This window comes from Stegastes partitus, unplaced genomic scaffold (assembly GCF_000690725.1).
Source record: "Stegastes partitus isolate 25-593 unplaced genomic scaffold, Stegastes_partitus-1.0.2 Scaffold394, whole genome shotgun sequence".
Lineage (NCBI taxonomy): Eukaryota > Metazoa > Chordata > Actinopteri > Pomacentridae > Stegastes > Stegastes partitus.
In genome coordinates this window covers 442,980-467,059 of record NW_007578125.1, presented here as the reverse complement: position 1 = coordinate 467,059, position 24,080 = coordinate 442,980, and the positions used below count along the sequence as shown (strand labels likewise).

The following is a 24,080-nucleotide window of genomic DNA, read 5'->3' as shown; positions in this document are numbered from 1 at the left end:
TCCCCCTGGAGTCTAACACACTTTCCCAGCCTTCTCTGCCTTCACGCCGCCATGAACTCCTGGAAGGATTCTTCCGGGATCCTCCACAGCTCCATCATCACAGCCATCTTGATGTCTTCAAAACAAGTCTCCTTGATGACCCCCTTGAGCTTGGGGAAGAGAAAAAAAATCACAGGAAGCCAGGTGGGGTGAGTAGGGAGGTTGCTCCAGCACAGCAATTTCCTTCTCAGCCAGGAACTGTCGGATGCTTAGGGCATTGTGAGCAGACGTGTTGTCATGGTGAAGCAGCCACAACTTGTCCTGCCACAACTCTCGCCTCTTCTCATGCACTTAACGAAGCAAACGCCACAGGATCTCTTTGTAGATGTGCTGGTTGATCGTCAGGCCAGAAGTCACAGTGGAGGATGCCCCTCACATTGAAGAGTGCGATCAGCAGGACTTTGACTTTGGACTTCGACTGTCTTGCTTTCTTCGGCCTTGGTGATGTCGGACTCTTCCACTAAAGGCTCTGTCGTTTGGTCTCCGGGTTGTACTCAAACATCCATGACTGATGACTCTCCCGAGCAAGTTTGGTTTCAAGACGTTCAAGGATGTTCTGACACACTTACATGCGTCGATCCTTCTTGTCATCGTTCAGCAGTTTCACCACCATCTTTGCACAGACTTTCCACATGCCCAAATCTTCAGTGATAATCTTCCAGACATTGTTTTGGTTCATGCCCATTTGCGATCAGTCAAGCAGTCAACTGACGATCGCCACACACATCTGCCTGACGCGTTCAATGTTAGCCTCAGTCCTGCTCGTTGAAGGCCTTCTGCTCCGGGGGTTATCTTTTGCATCCAAGCGTCCCTCTTTAAACCTCTTGCACCACTCAAAAACACAGGAGCGTGACATCGTCTCATCTCCGTACACTTGCTGCAGCAATCCCAATGCTTCTGTCGGAGTTTCCCCCAAACGGATCACAAACTTCAGGTTTGTTCATTGCTCCGTGCTCATTGCTTGATGACATGAAACAGAGGATATGCATATAAAAGCATGTGGAAATAAGTTCAATGGCTGCTGAGAGCTGAGATCACAGTTATATACTCCAGATCGATTACTCTGAAAGGGAAAACTCGTAGTTTGTAGTTTGGGTTTGAAATATATCTGTTGTGACATCAGTCCTGGAATTTTTCTGACACACCTCGTATGTTTATGTAACTGCAGGTCTTATAGGTTCAGCAGATCTTGGATGATGGTGGTTTGTGCTGCCTCCCTTTATCAACTGGTTGAACTTTTGTGAGGAGGTTTGAAGACCAGTTCATTCAGAGGTAGCAAGGCAAGCTCCTGAGTCATCGGCAGCAACACCCATTGTCTGAAAATCTAAATGAAAGACAGTCTGTCTATCTTTTAGTTAATCCTGTCAATAGAGACGGTGCATCGCTAGGTTAATTTCACACAAGCAGTGTGAACAAAAGAGAAAAAAATAAAGTCTAAAAACTGTGAAGCTTTTTCATCTCAAGTTGGACGTGTTCAGTCACAGCGGCTGCAGTAAATTTAAAACAAACAAACGAAACCAGATGAAAAAAAAAAGCGCCAACAGGTGCCATTTTGTGTGTCTTTATTGTGGACATGACATTACATCTTTTTGAAATGATGTACAAAAGTAACAGAACTGAGAATGGCTCAGACGAGGTAGAGCTTTCACATCGGCTTGCTGGCTTGAAAACTACACAGTATAAAAACAAAAACAACCCAGAAAAATCAAATTAAAACAAACACTCCTGTCTGCCTCGGTCCTCTTATCCTTTTTGAAGTGATAATAAATACAGATATCAACCAAATACATTTGGAATAATAATGTCTTCTAAGGTAAATTAATCATGAAGTTCATAACAAATAAAAAAAGCAATACGGACACAAATAATACAACTTAAGAGGCATGATAAAAACCCAACCAAAGAGAGAAGAACAACACCTGCCAGCCCCTCTGGGAGGGCAGCCATGACTAGCTACTGAACAAATCCTACAGTTTAGCAAAGAGAAAGACTAAAAACACACTCTTACATCTTTCTGAAAAAAATAAGCACTGCGCACCTAGCATTATCAAACTGTCCATGAGGAAACATAGCTAAAAAAGCTGTGCCACAGAACAAATAACCTGTCATTCGTATCTATGGAATCATTCTAACAAACAAACAAAAAAAGCCTCTAAACCAGAAATTACATTGAAGTGTGTTAGCCGGCACCAATAAAAAGACATTCTCAAAGAAACCTTAGCTAGAGATGGACAAAATGAGAATGGTTAAAGCACTAACCTAGTCTAAGTGCACTAGTAATGCCATTTGGTTTCTACTGCTGTATATAAAGGGTTTGGTAAGAGTGGATTACAGATATACACTTTATATTACATACACTCACTCCTGCTTCATAGTTTTTCTAAGTCACACTTCGGAGTACAAATTCATAACTGAGGAGTTAATCTTAAAGGGAATTCTGTACAACATTGGTATTAGTACTACACTACCTCAAAGGCTAGAGTATCCATTTCAAGTATTTTCACTACCCACACCTTCAATATACACGTCTGTGTATCGTTAGGCATATTCAAGCACACAACATTGTATGCATAACTAAACAACCAACTGGTAAAGCAACCATTTCATCGCTGTGTTTGTGTAAAAACTACTGAGGTTTTAAAATAGATGGGAAGTACAGTACTCTGTATGATCGGTTGTCGTTAACTGGTGCGAATTTTGAATCTAAGAAACTGACAGTTTCAGTCTTGCTCTAGAAGCTTTTGAGCTGCTTTGCATTGTTTCTTCTTTTCCCCGACATGTTGAAGCACGGTTCAGCTTTTTCTTGGGGACCATTTAGGGGTGAAAAAACAAATAGTCCTGCTTCATGTTTGAACTTTAACAGGCTTCCATTGCAAAGGAGGTAGGCTAAGCATCTAGACAGAGGCTGGAGTACGCAGATATTGGGTCAACTTCTTCCACAGTATACAGAGGTTTGAAGAGAATGCGCAAACACACATAAATGTACACTCGCACACACTTGTGTTAAGGCTGTGACAGCTCTACAATTCAATAGGCTTCAAAATGTCTCTACCTTGTGTATTTATCCCTGAACTCTCTGGAAGCCTGACCTCCTGACCTCTGGCTGCTCTCTCTCACCTCCTCGCTCTGTCCCCCCCCAGAATGTAAATCTTCACATCACCGTTCAAGGAATTAGACTGACAGCACGGGAGATTGGCTCATTAGACTGCTTAAATGTTCTGGCAACAAAATCAGCTCTGCGTCGCTGCTTATCGCGTCGCTTGTTGCATGTCCAATAAGCATGCTAATATACGGTGGATATGTTCACTCATGTGCCCATTTTATGTGCTAAACAAACCAGCCCGCGTTAAAGCAACAGTTTAACATTGTGGGAGAAAATGCACTCACACACTTTGTTGCCAAGAGTCAGATGAGAACATCACTGTGATGTCTGCCCATTAGGTTCATCCAGGTGGCTAAATTAGCGTAGCACAAAGAGAAACAGCAAATTGGCTCTGATTTTATTCCATTTGAATAAGTTTTAGAACCTTTCAACTATTTTACAAGAAGAAAAGGAATGTTTTTGAAATAAAAAAAAGTCGAGACAAAGTAAGTTTTTGAATCTCTCCCACCCCAGTAATGTGATTCCTTGATTAGGAAACACCACGTTACGGTATCATGTGCTGCTAGCAGGCTTTCTACCAAGACGGCTAATGCTGGGTTCAGACTAGACAATATCAGATGAAAAAATACCAAATGACAACAGTTCCGGTGCAGTATATGATAGTTGACCATTTTTGCATTAAGCATCTAGGACGCTTCATAATGTCCCAACAAATAATTTGACAGGAGTTGACCTCCTGTGCTGTTCTGGGACGACCTCCACAACATGTCCATCGTATTGAACAAAAAGAGCCCAATGAGATCTTCCACACACAACATGGAAAACAGACAAAAGGATAGACAACCTAAATTTTTCATCTGGTGTGATCTACAAATTGTTCTTTTCTTTCCTTTTTTAATTCTTCTTATGTGAACAAAGCAGCCAATATCATTCACACCACTGCTGACGTTCTTGTTTCCGATTGATGGCGTTCCTGATGATGTCATGTGTCACGGCAAAGTCATGGCAAGATGTCATGATTTTAAAGTCAACAAATCTGAGACATCATCAGAGAAAATATTGTGTAGTCTGAACTCGGCATTCGCTAATTTTCATCAAATTTATTCACATAGCTTTTAAGAAAGTCGACAGGCTAAACAGTTGATGGCAAATATCGAGATGCTTTTCTTTTTTTTTTGCCTAACATGAGAAGTACCGTGTTCGTCTTAGCAAGCACACAAGCTGAAGCATAATCTGTGCAATCTAGAGTCAACATCTTCCTGCCACTCCCACTGTTGTGGAGTCTAATATTAAGTCAGAATTGTCGGAGTCGGAAACACTCTAATATGAACAAGTTATGAAGGAAAACTCCACTCAGTCCCTTCCTCTTAAATGGACAATAATTGAATGGCCATAAAAACGGGACGCTCATTTATATTGGCTATTAAAAACGCACGCTTTTTTTTAATGAGCACTAAAGCAGACACCCCCATTAGCGTTCTCTCTCTCTCTCTCTCTCTCCCTCCCTTCCTATTCCCACCTCTCTCCATCTTTCTCTCTCCTTCTAATCATCAGCTACACAGCCTCCGAGTGGTCACTGCACTCCCACCGTTACACTGTGGAGTGAAGGGAAGTGAGTTTAACTTGAGCACGCACACACACACGCGCGCGCACACACAGACGGACAGAAAGATGCAGGTTTTCATCTTCTGACTCAGAAACCCAGAGGAGACTAGCTTGCAATGTGCCAGTCGTCTGCTGATGAATTGCAGAGCATCTTCTCTTGCTGCGGGTTGATGATTGGTGTCCTGAGGAATGCACAAACTCTCACATACAATAAAGCTAAAAAGAAAAAGTGTTGAGGGGGCAACTACAGCAGCCATGCAATTCCACAGTCCTTGATTAAAATGCGAGCAGTTGCATTTCGAGTTCGGAAACTCTGCTTTTCCTGTAAATCTGCGCGAGGCAGCTTTACTTGTTGGTACCTCCAAAATGGCAGCAAGAGGTAACTCTTTGAATTTTGTAGGGCTTCTATATTCAGAAATCCTTTCAGGTGATGCAAACCTTCATCTCAGTGGAAAGAAGCCAAAGATTGAACGTTGGTGAGTCCAGCTTTCCTGCTAGGGAGACATTATATTTCATTTCTTCAGTGGTGAGAGTGTTCCCCACCTGTGTGCACACCTGGCACACGCCGTTTCTAAAAGCAGACTTTCTCCAGAAATTCTTTCAATTATGCGAAAAGACACTCTTTCCCGCTGCAGCCCCTCTTTGTGATTTTAAAATTTCCTAGCACAGCTGTAATAAGCCTCTTTAAGATTTAAAAAAAAAAAAAAGTTTCAAAAACTACAAGAACCTTCATTGTAGAAAATTCTTTAAAGATCATTAAAGGATGTTGGGTGGAGAGGAGAAGCTCCAAAGGTCAATCAAGAGTCTCGGGTCCTACTTCCAGATTTTCATGAATTGTGAGGAGGGGGGGTTGTTGTTGTGTGATTCCCTGACTAGGCTGGTCCTTGGGTCCAGGTCGTGGTCGATCAGTCAGAAGGTCTACTGTTGTGAGTTTGGTGGGTGTTTGGCAGCCAGAGCTCCTCGCTCCTCCTGGCTCAGTAACGAGCTCCTCGTGTCTGGGTACTGGCTGTTGTCAAAAGGCATATGGTGGACGCTCTGGACGTGCGTCTTTAGGTTCCCTTTCTGAGAGGCTCGGTATGGGCAGAGCTGGCAGCAGAATGGCCTCTCCCCTGAGGAACACACACATAAAGTTGAAAGGTCAGGTAGAGGCCCCGAGGCGAGGTCTTACACAGGATGTTGAATGGACAAGCGATTTTGAATAAACGAGGGATTTAACAGGGCACATTGATGTAAACCACAGATGAGACTTGCTGCAGTGGAAATGGTGCAAAAAAAAAAAAAAGGAGGAAGAAACAAGCAAACACAGACATAAACCAAGACACACGATGGCTAGAAGTCGGAAAACATTATGCAGGTCAAATGAAGCATTCACATTTAATTTTCTACACCTAATTTCATGCAAAAAAAAAAAAAAAGTTCTCTATCCTGACCCAGATGGAATAACTCTTCCTCCCTCTTTCCTGCCATCTGGAGAAGAGCGCCACACATCCCCTGTCTGTAAAGTCCTACTTTTTGTCTCCATGTATTTGTCTCAATCACCTGGGTTACCCTATGGCCCCTCCACAAACACACTCAAATGCACACCCTACACTCTCTTTTAATTAGACTGACCTACAATGGCACAGACACCTTTGGAAAAAAATAAAATAATAATAAAAAATAAGCAACACACACCTGAACAAAACAAATGAGAGTGCCATTTAATTGCACCTAATTATCATTTTGATAAATGGAAGAATATCAAAGTAGGAAAACAAATGACTCCCCGTGCCCCTCCCCGCACCCTTCTCCCAGAAGAAGAAACAGGGAAATATAGCTGTTATCATACATCATCAACAGAGAGAAAAGAAATAGAGAGGGGGTGGGTGGGAAAGAAAGAGAGATAAAAACAACAACAAAAAAAAAGGTATAATTAATCACAAAAAAAAATCATCAAAAAAAAAAAAAGAAAAGAAAAAAATGCTGGAAAGATGGCAAGGGTGAGACGTGAGAGGAAAGCGAGAACCTCCACGACATCGTCCTGCGAGGAAGCATCGCTGACGGGACCGGTGCACTACATTATACTAAAGGTTATCGTCACCGTAAAGCAGCGTCAACACTACATCTAATTGGACCCCTCTGCCGCGCCTGCTCCCATCATTCATAGCGTGCGGTAAATCTGAGTCCATGTGGGTATGTGTGTGACGTGTGTGATTAATTAAGATGGAGGCACAGCGTGTGGAACCCGGCTCTCTCCGAATGTCAAAGCGGAGCAGATTTAGTTCTCGGTTCCCTCCGCTCTCAATCCTTGTCTTGGTGACTGACTCTAAAAACTCTAAAAACACGTTCAAGGAACTAAGTGCGATGTTACTGCGATTTGTTAAGTTTGTTCCTGAGTCCTGTTTTCATGTAGTTCTCATCGCTCTTTGTTACTGAGTGTGTTTACATGCGCTGCAATACTCTCAAAACTCAAAAAGCTAAATATATCCCTGCTATATCACTGAAAATTGACATTTTTGATAATCAACATGTTGTCACTCCAACATTGCTTGCTGTTGGTTGTTGCTGCTTCTTGCCATGTTGATTATCGTCATTCTGTTTTGACCGGTAACAAATTCCTGGACTCCTCCATGCACCTGCACACCTAGAAACGTCTCTTTGCTCTTGCGCACATGCAAAAAGCAGATTAGAAATCTCTTTACACCTATACTTGGCACAAAAAAATGTGGTGTTTCCTATAAGAAATCTTGGGAAAATGAGGTTTCTCTAATCTCCAGGTAAGGTAACAGGGAGAAATCCAACTGTTACCTGGTTATTTTAGTGGATGTCAATGCATCCATGAAGAAAAAAATGGCACTTATTATCTGATCATTCTTTTTCTAGACTGTAGTGTGGTTTTATGAGAATGAAAAGCTGTATATTGTAGTTAAGCTGTGCATGTAAAAGTTAATCTAGGAACAAGCATCAGCTACAACCTCTGCGACAGTTACATGCTCTGTTGGAACTATGTCAAACTGCATCGTCTCAGTAACAACAACAACAAAAAACTTCAACTAAAAAAAACAATCAATTTCAAAATGTCATAAAATAGAAAAATGGCCACCGAAATGTCTAAAAAGAAAATCAAATGTCTTATTTAGTCTGACCAACAACAGTTTGGAAACCTGCTATCTCTAGTCTCCTGATATGAGTTGATGAAATCTAAAATTTATACTGATGTAGTTTGGCTTGTGCTAAATGGAGGTCCTGTATGTGTTAGGCCTTGCATGCAGACATCTCAAGTTGAAACAGATTGAAGACCACATATCAAATGCAAACACATCCAAACTGAAAAACAGAAAACTTGGGTTACAGTGCAGCAAAGCAGCAAGACAGTGTTATTGTTATTAACTGAATATTAAACGTTTTTGTGGCAGCTTGCAAATGTCTGCATGTAGGATCATTACTAATGAATTAACTATGTTGAGCTTTAATGGAAATTTCAAATAAGCTGGAAACAGGAAACATATCAGTTTGAGTCAAGGAACTGGAGTATTTTTACCACTTAAATCTGTACTCTTTCTAACAGCCAGCAGGGGGTGACTACTTTAGTTGCTAAAATAAGCCAGATTGTAAAGAAGTCTATGCGAAAATGAAGCTACTTCTTCCATGATTTATTACTGCAGCAAACATTTCCCTAATGAATTTATGGTTTCAATTGTTAGTTTCAGGACTTTTTAAATACAGCATGATGTTCATTTTGTAAATTATGGACCCATTTAGAGGAAAATAGCTGAGCATAATGTCCTTGAGTTCAACGGTCAGCTCAACTCTTAGCAGGCAAAAACCAAACTATATGCTTTCAAACTTTCTCTGCTCTTTTATATACAGTTTTATATTTCTTTAAAAAAGTAAATCTTGACAAACTCCAACTAGTGTATATGTATGTAACTGACATGCTGTGTGTCTTTGGGATTTTTGTGTTGTATATCTGACGGGCTTTTGTCATTCTTGCATGTGCAACGTGTTGATGGAACTGTGCTGCTACACAGTAAACCAGAATTAAATTCCATCTGTTTAGCTGTCAGTAAACTGGTTGATTAACTGATATTTTAAACATCTTTAATAAGTTGGCTTTATAAAGTTTAATGAATGGGCTATGGGTTGAATTTCTGTTACATCAATTTGTAACAGAAAGGAACCATTAACACAAAAACCACTCAGTATTTGGACACAGATACAGATTCAATTATATCCATCTAAAACTGTAAATTACACAAAAACTGGAATCAATTTGGCAAGACTACGAAAATCTGATTTTCCTAAAGTCAGTGTTAGAGCCAAAGAGTAACAACCAAGGAAGGACAAAAAGCAATGTGCAACTTTAACCAATGTTAGTTTTTCTCAGACGAGAAAATAAACTTTCCATGCTTTTAAGGTTTTCAATGAGACCAATGTGAAATGTATGCTGGATACACACGCCAATGTCAGGTGTGATCCAGCAGCATGTGAGAATGCCAGGTGTTAATGCCAGGTGCAGAGGGTGCCACATGTGACTGTAACACATGAACAAAGAAAAAAAAAAGAAAAAAAAAAGAAAAAAAACAACTCATACAGAATGGAAGGCTGCAGGATTGACACAGACACACACACACATGCGGAGGTGAGACAATAATAATAAGGGAACATGCAGAAGCGATGAGGGAGCCCAGTGATTAGCCATTGTGCCACATACTTGTTTGGGAGCTTCAGAAGCGGTGGTGTGAGCGTCAGTACCTCTGTGGAGTCCGTTAAAATCAAACCCAACTGTGGGGGGAGAAGGAGGATTGGATGGGGGGGAGGAAAGGGAGGAGGAGGAAGGGGAGGAAGGGGAGGAGGGCATTTGGTTAAACGCTCTACCAGATCCACACAAGCATTTTACTTCTTTTTTTTTTTAATTCCTTCCACCACCACCCGCACACAATAGCATTTGCCACCAGCACCCTTGTTAATTGAGGGAAGCTGGCAGTGATGATGATGCTGATGATGGTGGTGATGATGGTGATGGAACCTGGTGGAGGCGAGTCAGTGATTTAATATGACGCATGTTAATAGAGGCCTCGGGGTGGCTGGCCTTTTCTGCATGTGCACGTCCGCGCTGAAGACAACTGTCGGTGACAACATTATTTACAGCCTCTGTGAGTGTTTACAGAGCCTATGCACGAGCATGTGTGTGTTTGTGTGTTAATGCAGTGTGTGTGTGTTTACAATAGGGTTTAGAGAGGAGGGGGGGAGGGAGGGGAAGCTGAGGACTGCATCACTTACCATTTGGCCTCTGTCACTTAGAATCACTGGCTGTGCCACATATCATTCACACTCTCTATAAAGAAGCTACTTATCCCACTGTCTACTGTGATCACCGCCGGCCCGGCTGATGGACATGACAGGACAGGAGAGGAAAGGAGACGAGGAGGAGGAGGAGGAGGAGGAGGAGGAGGGAGAAAAGCAGGCAGCTAAAGAGAGGAGAGAAGAGGAAAGGAAAAAGAACAAAGGGAGAATGGAAGGAATCAGAAAAGGAGGAGAGAAGGTGAAGATGAGAGGAAAATGAAGAGGAGGAGGAAAAATAGATTGAAAAGGAAACAAAAGAAGAATGGAGGAGGTTGGACACCAGACAGAAAAGAGGAAGAGGACAAAAAAAACTAGTGGGAGTAAAAGAAAGGAAAGTAGGAGAGGGGAAGACAAAGAGTAGAGGAAAAGAAGAAGTGAAGGAGAAAGGAAACATGGAGGAAGCAAGGAAAAGAAAGAGGGAGAGGTGAGAAGAAATGAAGACAAAGAAGGATTGGAGATTGTGAGATGAGAAAAAAGACCGCAGGAAAGGAATGAGAGGAAACGGGTAAGGAAAGGAGACAGAGAAAATGAAAAGTAGAGATAAAATGAGAAAGTGGAGGAAAAGCCAGGATGTCTAAATCAAGCTGTTTAGTGAATGGCACCGGGATGCATGCAAATGGATTCGTAAGGTTGGCGTGGACAAATGCTGTTCTGCTTCATTAGAATGCACAATTCCATCTCTCTAATTGACATGTGATTAATAATGTATACAATTTGTCACAGGTCAGTATCCGGAGCAAATCATGTTTCAGTTTAAAAAATAGAGACAGCTGCCCAGCCCAGGGCGGGGAAGGACTCACAGACCGGCTGTCACACTCAACTGAACAAAAAAGATCTGTTTTGATTTATTTTGTAGGAGGCAGAGATGTAGCGGACGTACGGAGAGTCAGACGATGAAATATTGTTGAGAATGTGAATCCCCATGCATATATTCTCTATATCTCATGCCAGTGTTTCGGGGTGGATGGAGCTGTGAGGGTGGTGATGTGTGTGTGCACAGGTGGTACGGGAATGAGTGACTGGTGAAGAAGTGGACAAAAAAAACAAAAACAAATTGGGAACATATAAGAATACATGAATAACATGTAGCTAATGAGGTTTTACAGGTTAAAGCAGGACTTAGCTGGACTTCTCGAGCTTACTGCTGTTCCTCTTTACTCAGGCTGTTTGCCATATCTTTTCCTTTTTGACAATTTAATCGTTTCTGTGACTCATAACAAATACTTTATCCCGTAAAAAAAAATCTTTTACTTGCTGTGTTTAACTTTGGAAAGTCAGACGGCAGAACTTTCTCCCTGAACTTTGTACCCTGATGCCTATTTTAAAGTCTTGGAGAGCAACGATTCGCTTAAATATCTCAAAAGTATGTGTGGTTTAATGTGTGTTCAATATATTTTATTAGCTTGACACCTCATAAATTTTCCTAATTTGATAGAAAATTGATCATAGGATGGCACCGGCATGCATGCAAATACATACTATTAAACATATATTTAATACATTTCCTGTAAGGAACATGACACATTGCTTAAGCTGTAATGATATTCTATATACTTAACTCTACATGAGATTTAATCATACAAAGCCCATGTGACATAAAATGTGACATGACTCCTTAGTTTGGTGTAATAGTAATGCGGTATAGTCATTTTATTTTTTCACATTAATCAAATGCACAACGGTTTTCTAAATGTTGTGTTTGATAATACCAGAAGAAAAGAAATGATGGCTATTTAAAGGGTACACATGCTTAACTGTTAAATTATTTTTATTGTTTTACACTAAGAGCAGCGGGGGCTGTGAGATGCCATAAAGAAACGAGGAGGTAAAGCCAGTTTTGGGGGTTAACATCTCACTTCTTCGTGAGGCTTTTAAATTGTTTTGGTTGAGCCAGCGGAAATATGTGTAAATGTGCATTTTGTATTCCTTCTAGTGTGCTTGTGTGTCAAAGTATAATGGCTGCGTTTTACCTGTGTGGGACCTCATATGAGTGCGCAGGTGGCTGGGCTGACTGAAACTCTTCCCACACTCATGACAGAAATACTGTCCCTGCCGCATGAGAGACCTCAGCATCCCTGATCGGCACAAACACACAAAACAGAAACACACGGTTAAACAAAGTACAATATCTACAGAACAATACAGGTTCAGCCGAGGGGTAAGATGTAAATTAAACATATGCAATGAACTCTTATTTTGTTTAAATCAACAGGTCTGTATTTAAACGATATACATTTTAACCCTTCTAGATTTAAACATGCATTTTACATCAATTTATCTATAAAGAAATAATAGTATGCCCTTATGAATCTACATATTTTTAACTCAGGAGATAATGCTAAATGCTTCATCAGATGGTTTGTGCTCCTCACAGCTATATGAACAGGTTTGAAAACAACACATGTTCACACACAAGGCCAGAGTATCTGAAAATGACACGCGCTTTGAAGAGATGTCACACTTTTTCTGCAAAGAGTAATCAAAAAGGTGAAGCTCAGTATCATATTATTCCAAGTAAGAAGACATTTTCAGTGTTTGCAGGGATTGAGCGAAGGTGTAAAGGTCAGTAATGGGCAGAGAATGAGTGGGTGTACGTAAGCGCAGAGCCTGGCTGGAGTGGTGGAGGTAGGTAGCATCAGTAGTGGACTCGCGCAGGCATCATTAGTATGTCTAATGTGTCATTATGAGCGGCTAGCTCCAGGGGCTGGACTGCAGCTGTCACACAGCATCATCTCAGAGGCTGACAGCCAGACACACACAGCACACACACACCGCATAAATTACAGGCAATTAAAACGCCCCGGCTGTGATGTGCCCGCTCCGCTGCCCGTGTGTCACATGTCAGGTGTGTGTGTCGGCATGCGTTTCAGGAGTTGTGTATGTGTGTGTTCGGTCCAAGGGAGGAAAGTGAGGCGCACACTGGCTACTTCTACACACACATACACACAATAATGCAACAACACTGACATTACATGCGCCGATCACCTTTACATGTTAATGGCCCCAAACAGCAAAAAGAAGTAACTTGTTGAATTCTGATGCGCTTGAAGCTCATAAGTCCTGACGTAGCCTGTGACATGACGTGGCTACATGCTAAATCAAGACTGTTTTATTAAGAGAGGTGATGAAGGGGATAGGCCCAAATTTCTTGCAGGAAAGCATGTAATTATTTCTCATGACAACTGAATTTAGGCCAACATGATGAAGCTAAAGTACCTTGAATTTTGAGATATCTAACTAAAGTGACTCCGCCTCAGAAAAACTGATTTTACATAAAAGTCTGATTTACATGTATTGTCCCAAAGCTATTATGTCCATGTTGTTAGGCTGCAAAACTTGCAGGTGAACAAAATTAAGCAGACAACCTTAAGGAATGCTTTGAAAGCATATGGATTTTTACTTTCGGATCGATCTTAAAAACCAAAAAGAAACGCTGGCACCGTCAAGCACACCTAGTGAAAGCTCTGAAACTATAATGAGGCGGTATAAGAAAAATGCCACCAGGAAATTAATTGTTAAGGGACAAGAAGCCCAATTGTGTTTGGTAAAGCAGATGGAATGCATACTGATTGGTTTAAAAGAGCAGGTATTTAGCATAAAGAAACCTGTTGTTGCATGATGAAGGAAACTGGTATGCTCTATGTAATTTAGATAACTATGCAATAAAGACATGTCACTCATGCTAGATTGCAATCTTTTTCCAGATTGCATGTGAATGCTGCTGACATGAACGGCATGAGGACGAGCCGTTTAAAGATGGTCGGATCTATTTAATGACATTCTGACCATTATAGGCGCACTCGCTCATGCACACAGACACATGCGCTACTCTGACCTCTCTTTCTGACAGATAACAGGCCTGGGGGTTTTCGGGGAGAGGAGGGGGTTGCTTACTGCATAAACCCCCAGCAGACACATGAACACCCTAAGCGTAAGGGATGGCATATACCTGGGAAGTGCCCACTAGTTGTATGTGTATGTTTGTGTATGCATGAGGGATGGGGATAGAGGAGGAGGAGGAGGGGGGACGCAGCAGGGACAAGGAAGACGGGGAGGCGGAGGAGGTGACAGAGAGTGTCTCTGGCAGCCCGACTGCTGGCCTCTGGATACTCTACTTCTACTCTGGGCCGCCAGCCCTTCTCACTGATGCACTAATGAAAGACAAGACAGAGCTGGACGGAAAACACAAGCAGACGCGCACACACTCGCACATATATTACAGAGGGAAACGGGAGAAAGACTCAGTTGCTCAAAAAAGGTCACTTTATAGCATGTGACTCAAAGGGCTAAGGCAGATCGTGACGATATGCGCCTGGACGGGTGACAGCGATGTCATGCGTCTGCTCTGGGGCTGTTGTCTTTGACCCGTGGCTCCACACAACCCCACTTGACCCCAGAGACACAACTGAAAATGGGCAAATAATACGGATGTTCGGTAATGACCATTTCCAAAGCAGCTGGTGGGGTAATTATTCTGTCTCATCTCTCTCTCTTTGCCTCCTCTCTCTCTGTTTTGCCTCCCCCCATTCGCATCTGTGCGAGCCTCTCGTCAGGCAGAGCCGTGACCTAAACAGTTTGTGACAGCTTTCTGGGAGAGTGGAGCTAGAGACTAGGCATGCCTCGCAGACCTGAGAGTAGCAAAGGTTCTCTCACGTCTTTCACGGTATAAAAATATATATATAATAATAATAGTAATAATAATAATAATAACGCGACCTACTCCTTTTGCATCTAAAAACCCGAGCACATATGGACACGCGTGCTGCCCCAGATACAGCCTTTTATGATACCTCGCAAACATGCAAACTTGCGCGTGTGTGCTCATTTGATGTTTCTCTTCTTCATTATTAAAAATCTCATCAGAATGGAGCACTATATGTCTCTGCCCATCACTTCCTACCAGATGGTGAGTTAGTTTGTGAGAGAGGGCAACACGTATGCCTGCTCAATATGGTTCATACATTACGTGTGGATCTATGTGACTGCTGGTGTCTCTTTCTTCCTTAAGCTGTCAAATATAATCAGAACAGCTTAAAACCAAGTTGCTCAGTCACTGGAAAACATCTCACTACAACTCTTGACATCTGGCATTTTCTCCAAAGCCAAGGTCCTTTGGGCATTTTGTATGTGAGCTAATGATGAGGGATTTACTCCAATCTAGCTTTTTCCAATTTCTGGTATTATAAAGAACCCAAAACTCTATTTTGAATTGTGTTATTACTAATTTTGACAAATACACGAGTAAATCAGCCAAAAAAACTGAACAAAAATCGTTCCCTACCGGTGGGATCCAACAGGGCATTGGCTGCACCCCAGCGGTGGTAGAGGGCAGCCAGTTCATGTGGGCTGTAGTTTTTGAGGAAGGTGAGGATGTCAGTTGGCATCTCTGGTGCTTCTGCGATTGGCTCGTGTTTCACATCTCCACGAACTTCTGACGGTAATGAAGAGGAGGAGGAAGAGGAGGAGGAAGAGGGGGTGGAGGAGCTCTGCAGAGTGCCTCCCTGTGCTTGGGAGGCGCCATGGTTGTGCATTGCTGCTGAGCTATGGGTGATAGCGCTGGGCCTCATAGTGTTCGCTCGAACCTGGCTGTGGGAGTTGGGAAGCGGTTGGTGAGGGGAGCCCCTAGCTCGGCTATACTCTGCTAGGCCGTGTTTGCTGGAAAGCATGAAGCCCAGACCCTCTTGAGGCATCAAGTAGCGGTCGGCCATCCTGGAAGCTGTAGCAGAGCTGGGGCTGGGGGCTGAGGAACGTGAGAGGGTGCCAGTGTTCTTCTCCATGGAGCTAGAAGATGACAGCGAGCTTCCTCGTGGGTACATATCCACTTTGGGTCTGAACCGAGACTGATGACTCTGGTCCTCCGCATGTCTGATGCTGCTGCTGCTGCTGGTGCTGCTGCCTGGCCGTACAGGGACTCTCCCAGCTTGGTTGCCTGAGGTGGAGGAGGAGCCCCTAGAGGACGAGGAGCAGGGCGTAGAGGATGATGATGGTGTGGCTGCATGACTGGCTGGCCTGCTCTTCTTTAGAACCTCAGTGGAGCAGGCTGGAGGCCGTGTACGCTGGGTGCGCATCAGTGGAGGCAGCGGTTGACACTCCTTCCCTTCCAGGACTGGCGGAGGTCCAGTTCGTCTCCTGGAGGATAACAAGCTGTCCCTGGAGCCCTTTGAGTTGTTTTTAAGAGCCCATTTAGGAGCCAGATTGGAGCTACTGCTGTTGATGCGGTGAGCCACAGTCTGGTGCATCCAGAGCACCTCGGGGTAGCGGGTGGAGTGAGAGCAGAAGGAGCACTTGTGGCTTGGGAGGTTTTTTCTGTCCAAGGCTGAGGAAGCTATGCCCCTGATACCCTCAGCCCTGACACAGAGATCCACAGGGGTCATGCTGGGATCGAGTGCAGAGGATCGGGCTGAAAGGTAAGCAGGAGGGGATGCAGAGTTGTTCAGGCCTTGAAGAAGAGCTTTCTTCAGTTTGGGATAACCACTGGGGATGCTTCTGTCCAAGCTGGAGCTGGGGCTGGGGATGGGGCTGGGTCTATCTTTGGAGGCAGCCGAGTGATGGACATGAACATGAGTCAAATAGGTCTGTGACTCTGTGGTGACAAAGTCACATAGGCTGCAGATGTAGGGTTTCTCATCTGTAGGGAAAAAGAATGACAAAATAAAGGTCAATGACTCAGTGGTCCATTAAAGCATCTTGTTTAAACTCTCCTCTAACAACTAACTCAGAGCTCATTAATTGAGTTCCCTTTGCCAGATTAATGTTTCATCCTGATGTAACTTTGGTGAATGGCCACCAGGCTGCAGTATTGGTCAGCATTCCTATATGCTCTTGTTTTATCTTACATGAGAACATACCCTAAAATAAAATGACTGCTTCTGCCATTCTACAAACAAACCTAAAATAAAACAATTGCTTTATAATAGCATGATTAAGGAGCTGATATTTGTTTAACAACATACAATGACCATGTATTTGAAAGCATTTCTGTGAAGGTTACTGTATACACAAGTTCAAGGGTTTGTCAGAGAGGTTTTTATTTTATCCATGGTAATGTTTGAGTTGTACTATGGTCCATATGATGTGGAAAAAATATACCATAATATCTAGTAGTATCAAAGTATTGCATAAATGCCTTGTTGACACATTTAAATTTATGTAGCTGTTTGTTTATTCTAAGATTTTTGAACTGGAACTGCATGGGATTGCACACACGTTATTTGTATTGAGCCAATATTGTTTGTCACTGAGGTGCTACATTTTATATTCGCCACAAGGTGGCGTATATGACCTGTATTTGCAAAGAATCTTGCTGTTGTCACTGTAAATATAGAACATCCAGTAGAAATCATGAGAATAAGAATAAAAGTTTAAATTTTGGTGGTATTATAATCTTTGAATGCAAGCGTTATTAACAGGAAAAAGGGTGACAATCCTTACATTGTATACAAATCAGACTGTGTCACGCAGGATTATGTCATCTCTTGCATACACACATATGAAGCGTATGATGCAACACTTCTGGTACTGTAAGTAGCATATTATTGTACTCTCCACTACCCCTCCTCTTTTTCACCAGTAGCCTGCCATCTGTTTTTTATTTGGCTTCCTGTTGGCATCACTGGCCAACACTCACAGCTCAGACTCTGCCAAGGTGAAACCCCAGAGCTGGGCAGTTTAGCAAGCAAGGTGGTAAGACTGATGTGTTCTGGTTATCAGTGCAATACTTTCTAATTTCATTAACCGACCAGTCACAGTCAGTGACATTAAATAACTGTTCTGATTGTCAATAGTTTAACATCCTAAATATTTTTTATTGTCCCGCCAAAGTAAGCATTAGTGTAATTTTGAATCAGCGGCATAGTTTCAGTCCCACATGTGCACATGTGTAGGGAAACCAAAAAAAATAAAATAAAAAATGCAAACTCACTATGACAAGCTGTGTCCAACAAAAGTGAAGGAGTGGGGACATTAAGACAAAGTAAGCTACTGTGGTGACTGCACTTACACTTGTCTTGTAAAGGTTGGAGTAATCAACATATGTATCTTAGAAACTCATATCAGAACCCATTTAAATAATTTGCATCCCCAAAAATAGCTAAATGGCTGTACGGGACATCATTTGGGAGTGTCCTCTGAGTGTCTCTTTTCCCACTGCCTGCATTCCCCCTCCACTGGGAGGTGACACTATAAATAACCAATCCCTCAGACATCAGGCAGCCTGGCTGGCTCAATGGTAAGAAGAGTGGTAGAGTGACAGTGGAAGTGTCACAGGAGGTAACCTTAGAGATTAGCAAAGAGTCCGTGGGGGACAGGGAAGAAAGGCAACCAGGAAAAAGATAGATGGATGGATAGTAGGCTTCAGATCTTGACAAAAATAATATTTTGGTAAACACTGAATTCGTCTTAATTTTTACATGAATCGGTTTTGCTATTCTAATTATTACATTGTATTAAATATCTAAAATGTGTCAACAGACTGAATAAGATTGAGTATTTCTATTACATCCTGCACATGCATTTGTATACAGTATACAGTGTATATGTTGCAAGCAAAAAAGATCTTGTAAGCAAAATGCAATTCCTGAAACCAGAAACCAGGATGTCCATGGTTTGGAGCGAATGAATTCTCTACAGTACATTTACGACTATAAAAGAAGCTAACTGTGCCTTTAACTGCTGCGGTGCCAGACTGTCCTTTGATGTTTCCACTCACGCTAATAATTGGTTGTTCTACAATAAGTGACGCTAGTGGAAACATACAAACATATTTTCATGGCTGAGACATAAAACAGAGGACAAAAAAACATATTCACACACAGATAAGGGGGAGTGAGGGGAGTTTCCTGAGACAGGAAGACCTGAAATAGCACACAGCTCGATCAAGCCTGAAGAAATGTTACTGCTATTTTTGAATCTCTGTACTAACAGGGAAGAATGGAAACAATCTCTACGATTCTTTGCTATCCACTATTCAAAGCAGTACAAATATTGTTTTCAGCGAGTTTGAAAGGTGAAAGACAAAAGCCAGAGAGCTCTCAAGTGCTGCAAACACAGGACTCCTTCCTTTAGAATATTTCACTCATGTTTATGGGTGTTTTGCCCTTGCATGGGTAGGTTTTCTTTTTTTTGCTCTGCAGTGTTTATTGGTTGTGGAGGTGAAAAAATGATAGGCATTCCAAAAATGCCCTCTGCTCTGCTGACATGCCACTGAAAGGCACAAAGTTTCATTTAACTGTTAACTTCATTGCTCTGTGATACATAATAATAGTACTGCTGTAAACAGATTTCCCAGTGGCAATTAAAGTTTATTGACCATATTTGATGGTATTTGTGTGCTTTTATAGAGTGCTGCTGAAAACATGTCGTTTTGACATTGTGCCACATGGGGGCTCCAGTTCCCACTCCATAGAGAACGATGAGCTGAGGAGCTGCACCTTCATCAACAGATGTTTACTATAGAGTGACAGACTTCAAGAACATGTTTTTACAGGGGATTTTTTTCCCTACTGTTTCATGCTAAAAAATTTCCTTTAAAGACAAACAGAATATTGACTATATGCAGTAACGATGGTGACATCAGTGGCTGAAACTGCCACAAAGCCTTCCTTAGATTTACATCATCTAACTGTTTGTATTCAACTAAACCTTTATCATTTTGGAAACCATGATCATTTAAATACTATATGTTTGACTGAATGAAAGAAACTGCCAAACATTTCCCAAACCCTTACTTTTTCATTTCCTATACATTGTTCCTTTAAGTATAAGTAGAAGAGAGATAAAACCTTTTATAAGGTAAAAACTATAGAAATGCCAGAAGTTTTAGACGAACCTGCAGGCTCCCCAGAGTTTGAAGAACTCATCTCTGAGGCCTGGTCTCCAAGGGTGGAGGCTGGTGGAGAGTCTCCATATCCTGGGGTGCTGGGCCGGCTGGGGGAGCCTGACTCTGGATCGCTGGTGGAACCCCATCGGTCATCTCTTGCTGCTCTTTCCTTGTCACCCACAGACGCCCGGCCTCCATCCTTCCTGTGTACCCGCTGGTGGACGATCATCTGGTGACGACTGCGAAACACCTTCCCGCACTCGAAGCACTCGTTGGACTTGCTGGAAGCTTGAGATTGGGATGGTCGCCGTCTGTCCTGGCGAGATGAAGGGCGGTACTCCGAGTCGCTGAGGCTCTCTGGTGTCCGATCCCCTGACGAGGTGTGGCTGCCCAACCCAGAGCTGCTGCGTCTGCCCGAGCTACGTTTCTCCTGACCTTGCAGGACGTAACGGCTGCTCTCTTTCTCAAAAACCACGGCGGCTCCAGCCAGGGCCTCCTCCCCCATACTTCCTCCGCCATTGGAGCCCTTGTAACTAGGCTCCACTGGCTCCACAACCCTTCCTTTAGTGGCTAGTTGCCAGGCCTGATAGCTGCAAACTGGATCTAACTCTGGAATTCTTTGACCCAGAATCATTTTCTCATTTTCTTCCTCTTCATTCAGTGTCTTTCCATCAACAGGCTGGAGGTTCAAGCAGTCGAGGAATCGTCTTTTAGCAGCTGGTGAGTCCTCGTCTTCACTGGGTCTGCATTTGTTTGAGGATTTCCTGCCAAAGCTGAGACTGTGAACTTTATCATGGGCCCTCAGGCTCTCTCTGTTGTGAAACAGGTTCCCACATTTGGAGCACATCTGATAGATAGATGTAACAGAGCCAGTAACAATATCAGGATCCTGCGCTACATCGTTGATGGTGGCTGGATGCTCAGCTGAATCTGCTTTTGACCGTGACCTGGATTTGGTGTTGTGTGTTTTCATATGAGATTTGAGGAACCAAGCTTCACGGAAACGTCTCCCACAAATCCGACAGCAGTGGTCCAGGATCCCTGCATGTTTTTTCATGTGCGACTTCAAAAACCAGGCTTGTGTGAAGACCTGGCCACAAGTCTCACAAGGGAAGGTTCCGTCGCTCTGGGGTTGGACGACATCAGGTTCAGTCACCGCCTCTTCCTTAACTGGGGTCTCCTCCTCTGTGTCGGCTGTTATGTGGACTTTCTCAATGTGGCTGAGGAGCTGATCTTCCCGCTGGGCCTCGTAGCCACACAGACGGCAACAATAAGGCCGCTGGTCAGTGACAGACTTTTCCCTTTTCATGCTCCTTGCAGGCACTTTTCTCCGACTTTCCTCGCCACCGTCGCCATTGATCATCCGGTTGCAGGCTGAGCTGCTCTTAGTTGGACTGGTACCTCCATCAAGACCCTCTGAAACCCTCATCTCCTCCTCCTCAGCACCACCCTCTTCATCTTCATTAGAGTGATGGCTCGACAGTGTGCCCAGTTTGTGGCTTCGGATGTGGACTTTGAGGTTGCCCTTCTGCGAGGCCCTGTGATCACAGTAGGGGCATTTGTAAGGGCGTGCACCTGTGTGCCGTCTCATATGCTGCGACAATGAGCTCAGGAAAGGGAAGCTGCGTCCACAGATGTTGCAGTCGTAAGACCCAGGGATTTTGTCGTCCTCACCCTCAATCTCATTTCCAGGATTGGCCTTGTCTCCACTCAGCTTCTCCTTCTGACCTCCTGCCTGGGTCTCCATTACCTCCACACTGTCTCTGGGATTCATGGTATAAATTAAACTACCCTGTCTAGCTAGCCTTTTACAAGCTCAATAACACTTGAAACTACTGCTATCTGCAGCTGTACATCTAGGGATGTATAGTGTGCCTTTGCTGGTCAGTTAAAAATGCTATCTGCACTCAATCATCCAGCGATCAAGCTGCTAACAGAGCAGCTGAGATTGCAAAATCCAGGTTACTGGATGCCACACAATGTATCCATCTTCAGTGACTCAAACCATAAAAAGCAACTTTTCATTTGCTTTTTCAGGCTAACAAAAGCCTAGCGTACAGTATGTAACTGAGATGAAACAATCTCTTCGTCAGAATTATGTGAAGGTATCACTTAGTTTCAGGTCATCATTGAGTCAGTAGAGTTTGGACAGGCATCAGAGTGGCTAATGCACCACGCTTCTGTTCTTCATTTTGCAGGTTTCTTCGTCATCAGTTTTTATATGTATCACCAGCTTCCAGTGACATAATTGTGAGCTCTCTATAGCAGGGGCCTGCACGTATACCATCCACCTGAGAATAAAAAAAAGAGGGAGTGGAGGGAAGGGTGAGAAAAGAAAGAACATGTTAGAGAAGCTACATCATTTTAAGAAAACTTAATTTACTATTTGAAAGCACAGCTAAGCGAGTTACGGAAGGTAGACTGTATGGGTGAATCTGTATGCTTGTTTGCTAATGTTGAGATGAATAAAACATAGGTACGCTAAGACATCAGGTTAGTGTAACATCATAAGGTAATACGCACATAGATTAATGCTAGCATTTTCAGAAACTTTTTTTCCCTTTTGGGTAGGGCTACAAACACATCCATAATTAGCAAGTAAAAGGGAAAAGCACAATCTCTTTTTGAAACTATACAACTATATATACAAATTGGTGAGCCAAATATTTAAAATCGAATATAACACCCATAGCTAAATCTAGATATACCCTGACACAGACCCTCGACCCCCAAAATCCATTGAAGACACAAAACACACAACCATTTTCTAACATTTATCTGTATAAATTGAGATTACGTGGGTTATTACCACGTGTGTAGGCCACTACTCGTCTGTACTTGCATTGTGCACCACTATACATGTGCATGCACGTGTGGGCAACGTTTGTGTGTGCGTGTTGTGACTGTGCACGAGTCGTGCAGGGCTTGGGGGCTCTGACGCCACAGTAGCTGAGTCAACACTTTACACAATCAGGGTGATAGTTGAGGGGGGGGAGTCATGTTCACATCAGCAAGATCAGCAGTGCCACCATATTCCCTCCCCATACTGGCCTCACACACCCGCCTCAACTGACACTATCACATGACAGGGATCTTAAGTACACAACAGGAAGTGGCTCTTCAGACAGTTTGCTTTGCTCTATTTCTCAAACTGGAGTTGAATAGGTTCGGGGAGACAGTCAAACAGAAAGAGAAAGAGAGAGGGAGATAAGAGAAGACAGACAAAGACCTAAACAGTGTTGACTAATTTCATACCGCATATATTTTGTAGGTGGAACACTTCCATAATTTGCATATTTTCAACAGTTTCTCGGTCAGTTTGCTCGACTACTGTCGTTACAAAGCCTAAAAATCATGCAGTAATACATACGCATACATTTAGATCTATTGTGCCAAACGTATGTTGAAATTGTCAGATGTTTTCCCCATATTTCTTCACTATGACCCATTATTTATGTTGTGACATGTTATTTTAAGTCCCAATCTTCTCACAAGACTGATTAAAGGTTAATCACATTTTTATGTCTTTTCTGCCTGTCAGCTCAGTGAAACACCATTAAATGAGACAGCTTTATTGATTAAAATGACACATTTTATGTATAAAATAAGATCCAACTTCTATCACCAAAGTGAAACATGAAAAGAAATTTCCATGGGAAATCTGCCTGAAAGTGTGGACTATATGAAATGTGACTGACAACATTATTACAGGCAATTACATAAAGTGTCAGAGCACATGAGCTGAGTTACTGCCAGGCTCTAATTATAAGTGGATAATTGATCATAATCATAAGAGGATAAGGTGGTGGAGGAGGGAAGTTAGCACAAGAACAATCATATGTCTTAAACTCTTGCACTGAAAATGAGTACCTTGCACCAGAGCCACCTATCTATCTGGAATGATTTATGCTATTGAAATCAGCCTCGATGGTTCACCATGCTTCCTCCTGGAGTGCTTACTAAGCTGAGGCTTGCAGTGAACAAGCACTGTCCCGGCCAGAAGTGCAGCTGCGGCTGACATTACTTTGGAACAAAGTATATTATCAGATCTGGACCTCTTACCGTCTAAACATAATACAATCAATGTTGATCTAAAGATGATAGAGGCTTGCAGTTTCGGCAAGCATCTGAAAATTCCAAACCTTTAATAGTGCAGGGACACTGACAGTCAGTCGGTCAGTCGCTCCACCA

General features: G+C 42.8%; 1 protein-coding gene across 4 annotated transcripts in view; it reads right to left on the bottom strand.

Annotated features, from left to right (window-relative positions):
• Window positions 1-1,584: 1,584 nt before the first annotated feature.
• Window positions 1,585-24,080, bottom strand: part of LOC103359772 (zinc finger protein 516) — a 48,276-nt gene continuing 25,780 nt past the window's right edge. For 3 of the 4 annotated variants that reach the window (XM_008285289.1, XM_008285288.1, XM_008285290.1), the window contains exons 2-5: window positions 19,899-22,180; window positions 15,354-16,700; window positions 12,043-12,147; window positions 1,585-5,856 (exon numbers count right to left, since the gene is read on the bottom strand). In XM_008285289.1, the coding sequence (XP_008283511.1) occupies window positions 5,666-5,856; window positions 12,043-12,147; window positions 15,354-16,700; window positions 19,899-21,663 (3,408 nt within the window). In that variant the 5' untranslated portion in view covers window positions 21,664-22,180 and the 3' untranslated portion in view covers window positions 1,585-5,665. Of the gene's footprint in view, window positions 5,857-9,440; window positions 9,512-12,042; window positions 12,148-15,353; window positions 16,701-19,898; window positions 22,181-24,080 lie in introns of all 4 variants that reach the window. The other variant, XM_008285291.1, reaches the window with a different exon arrangement.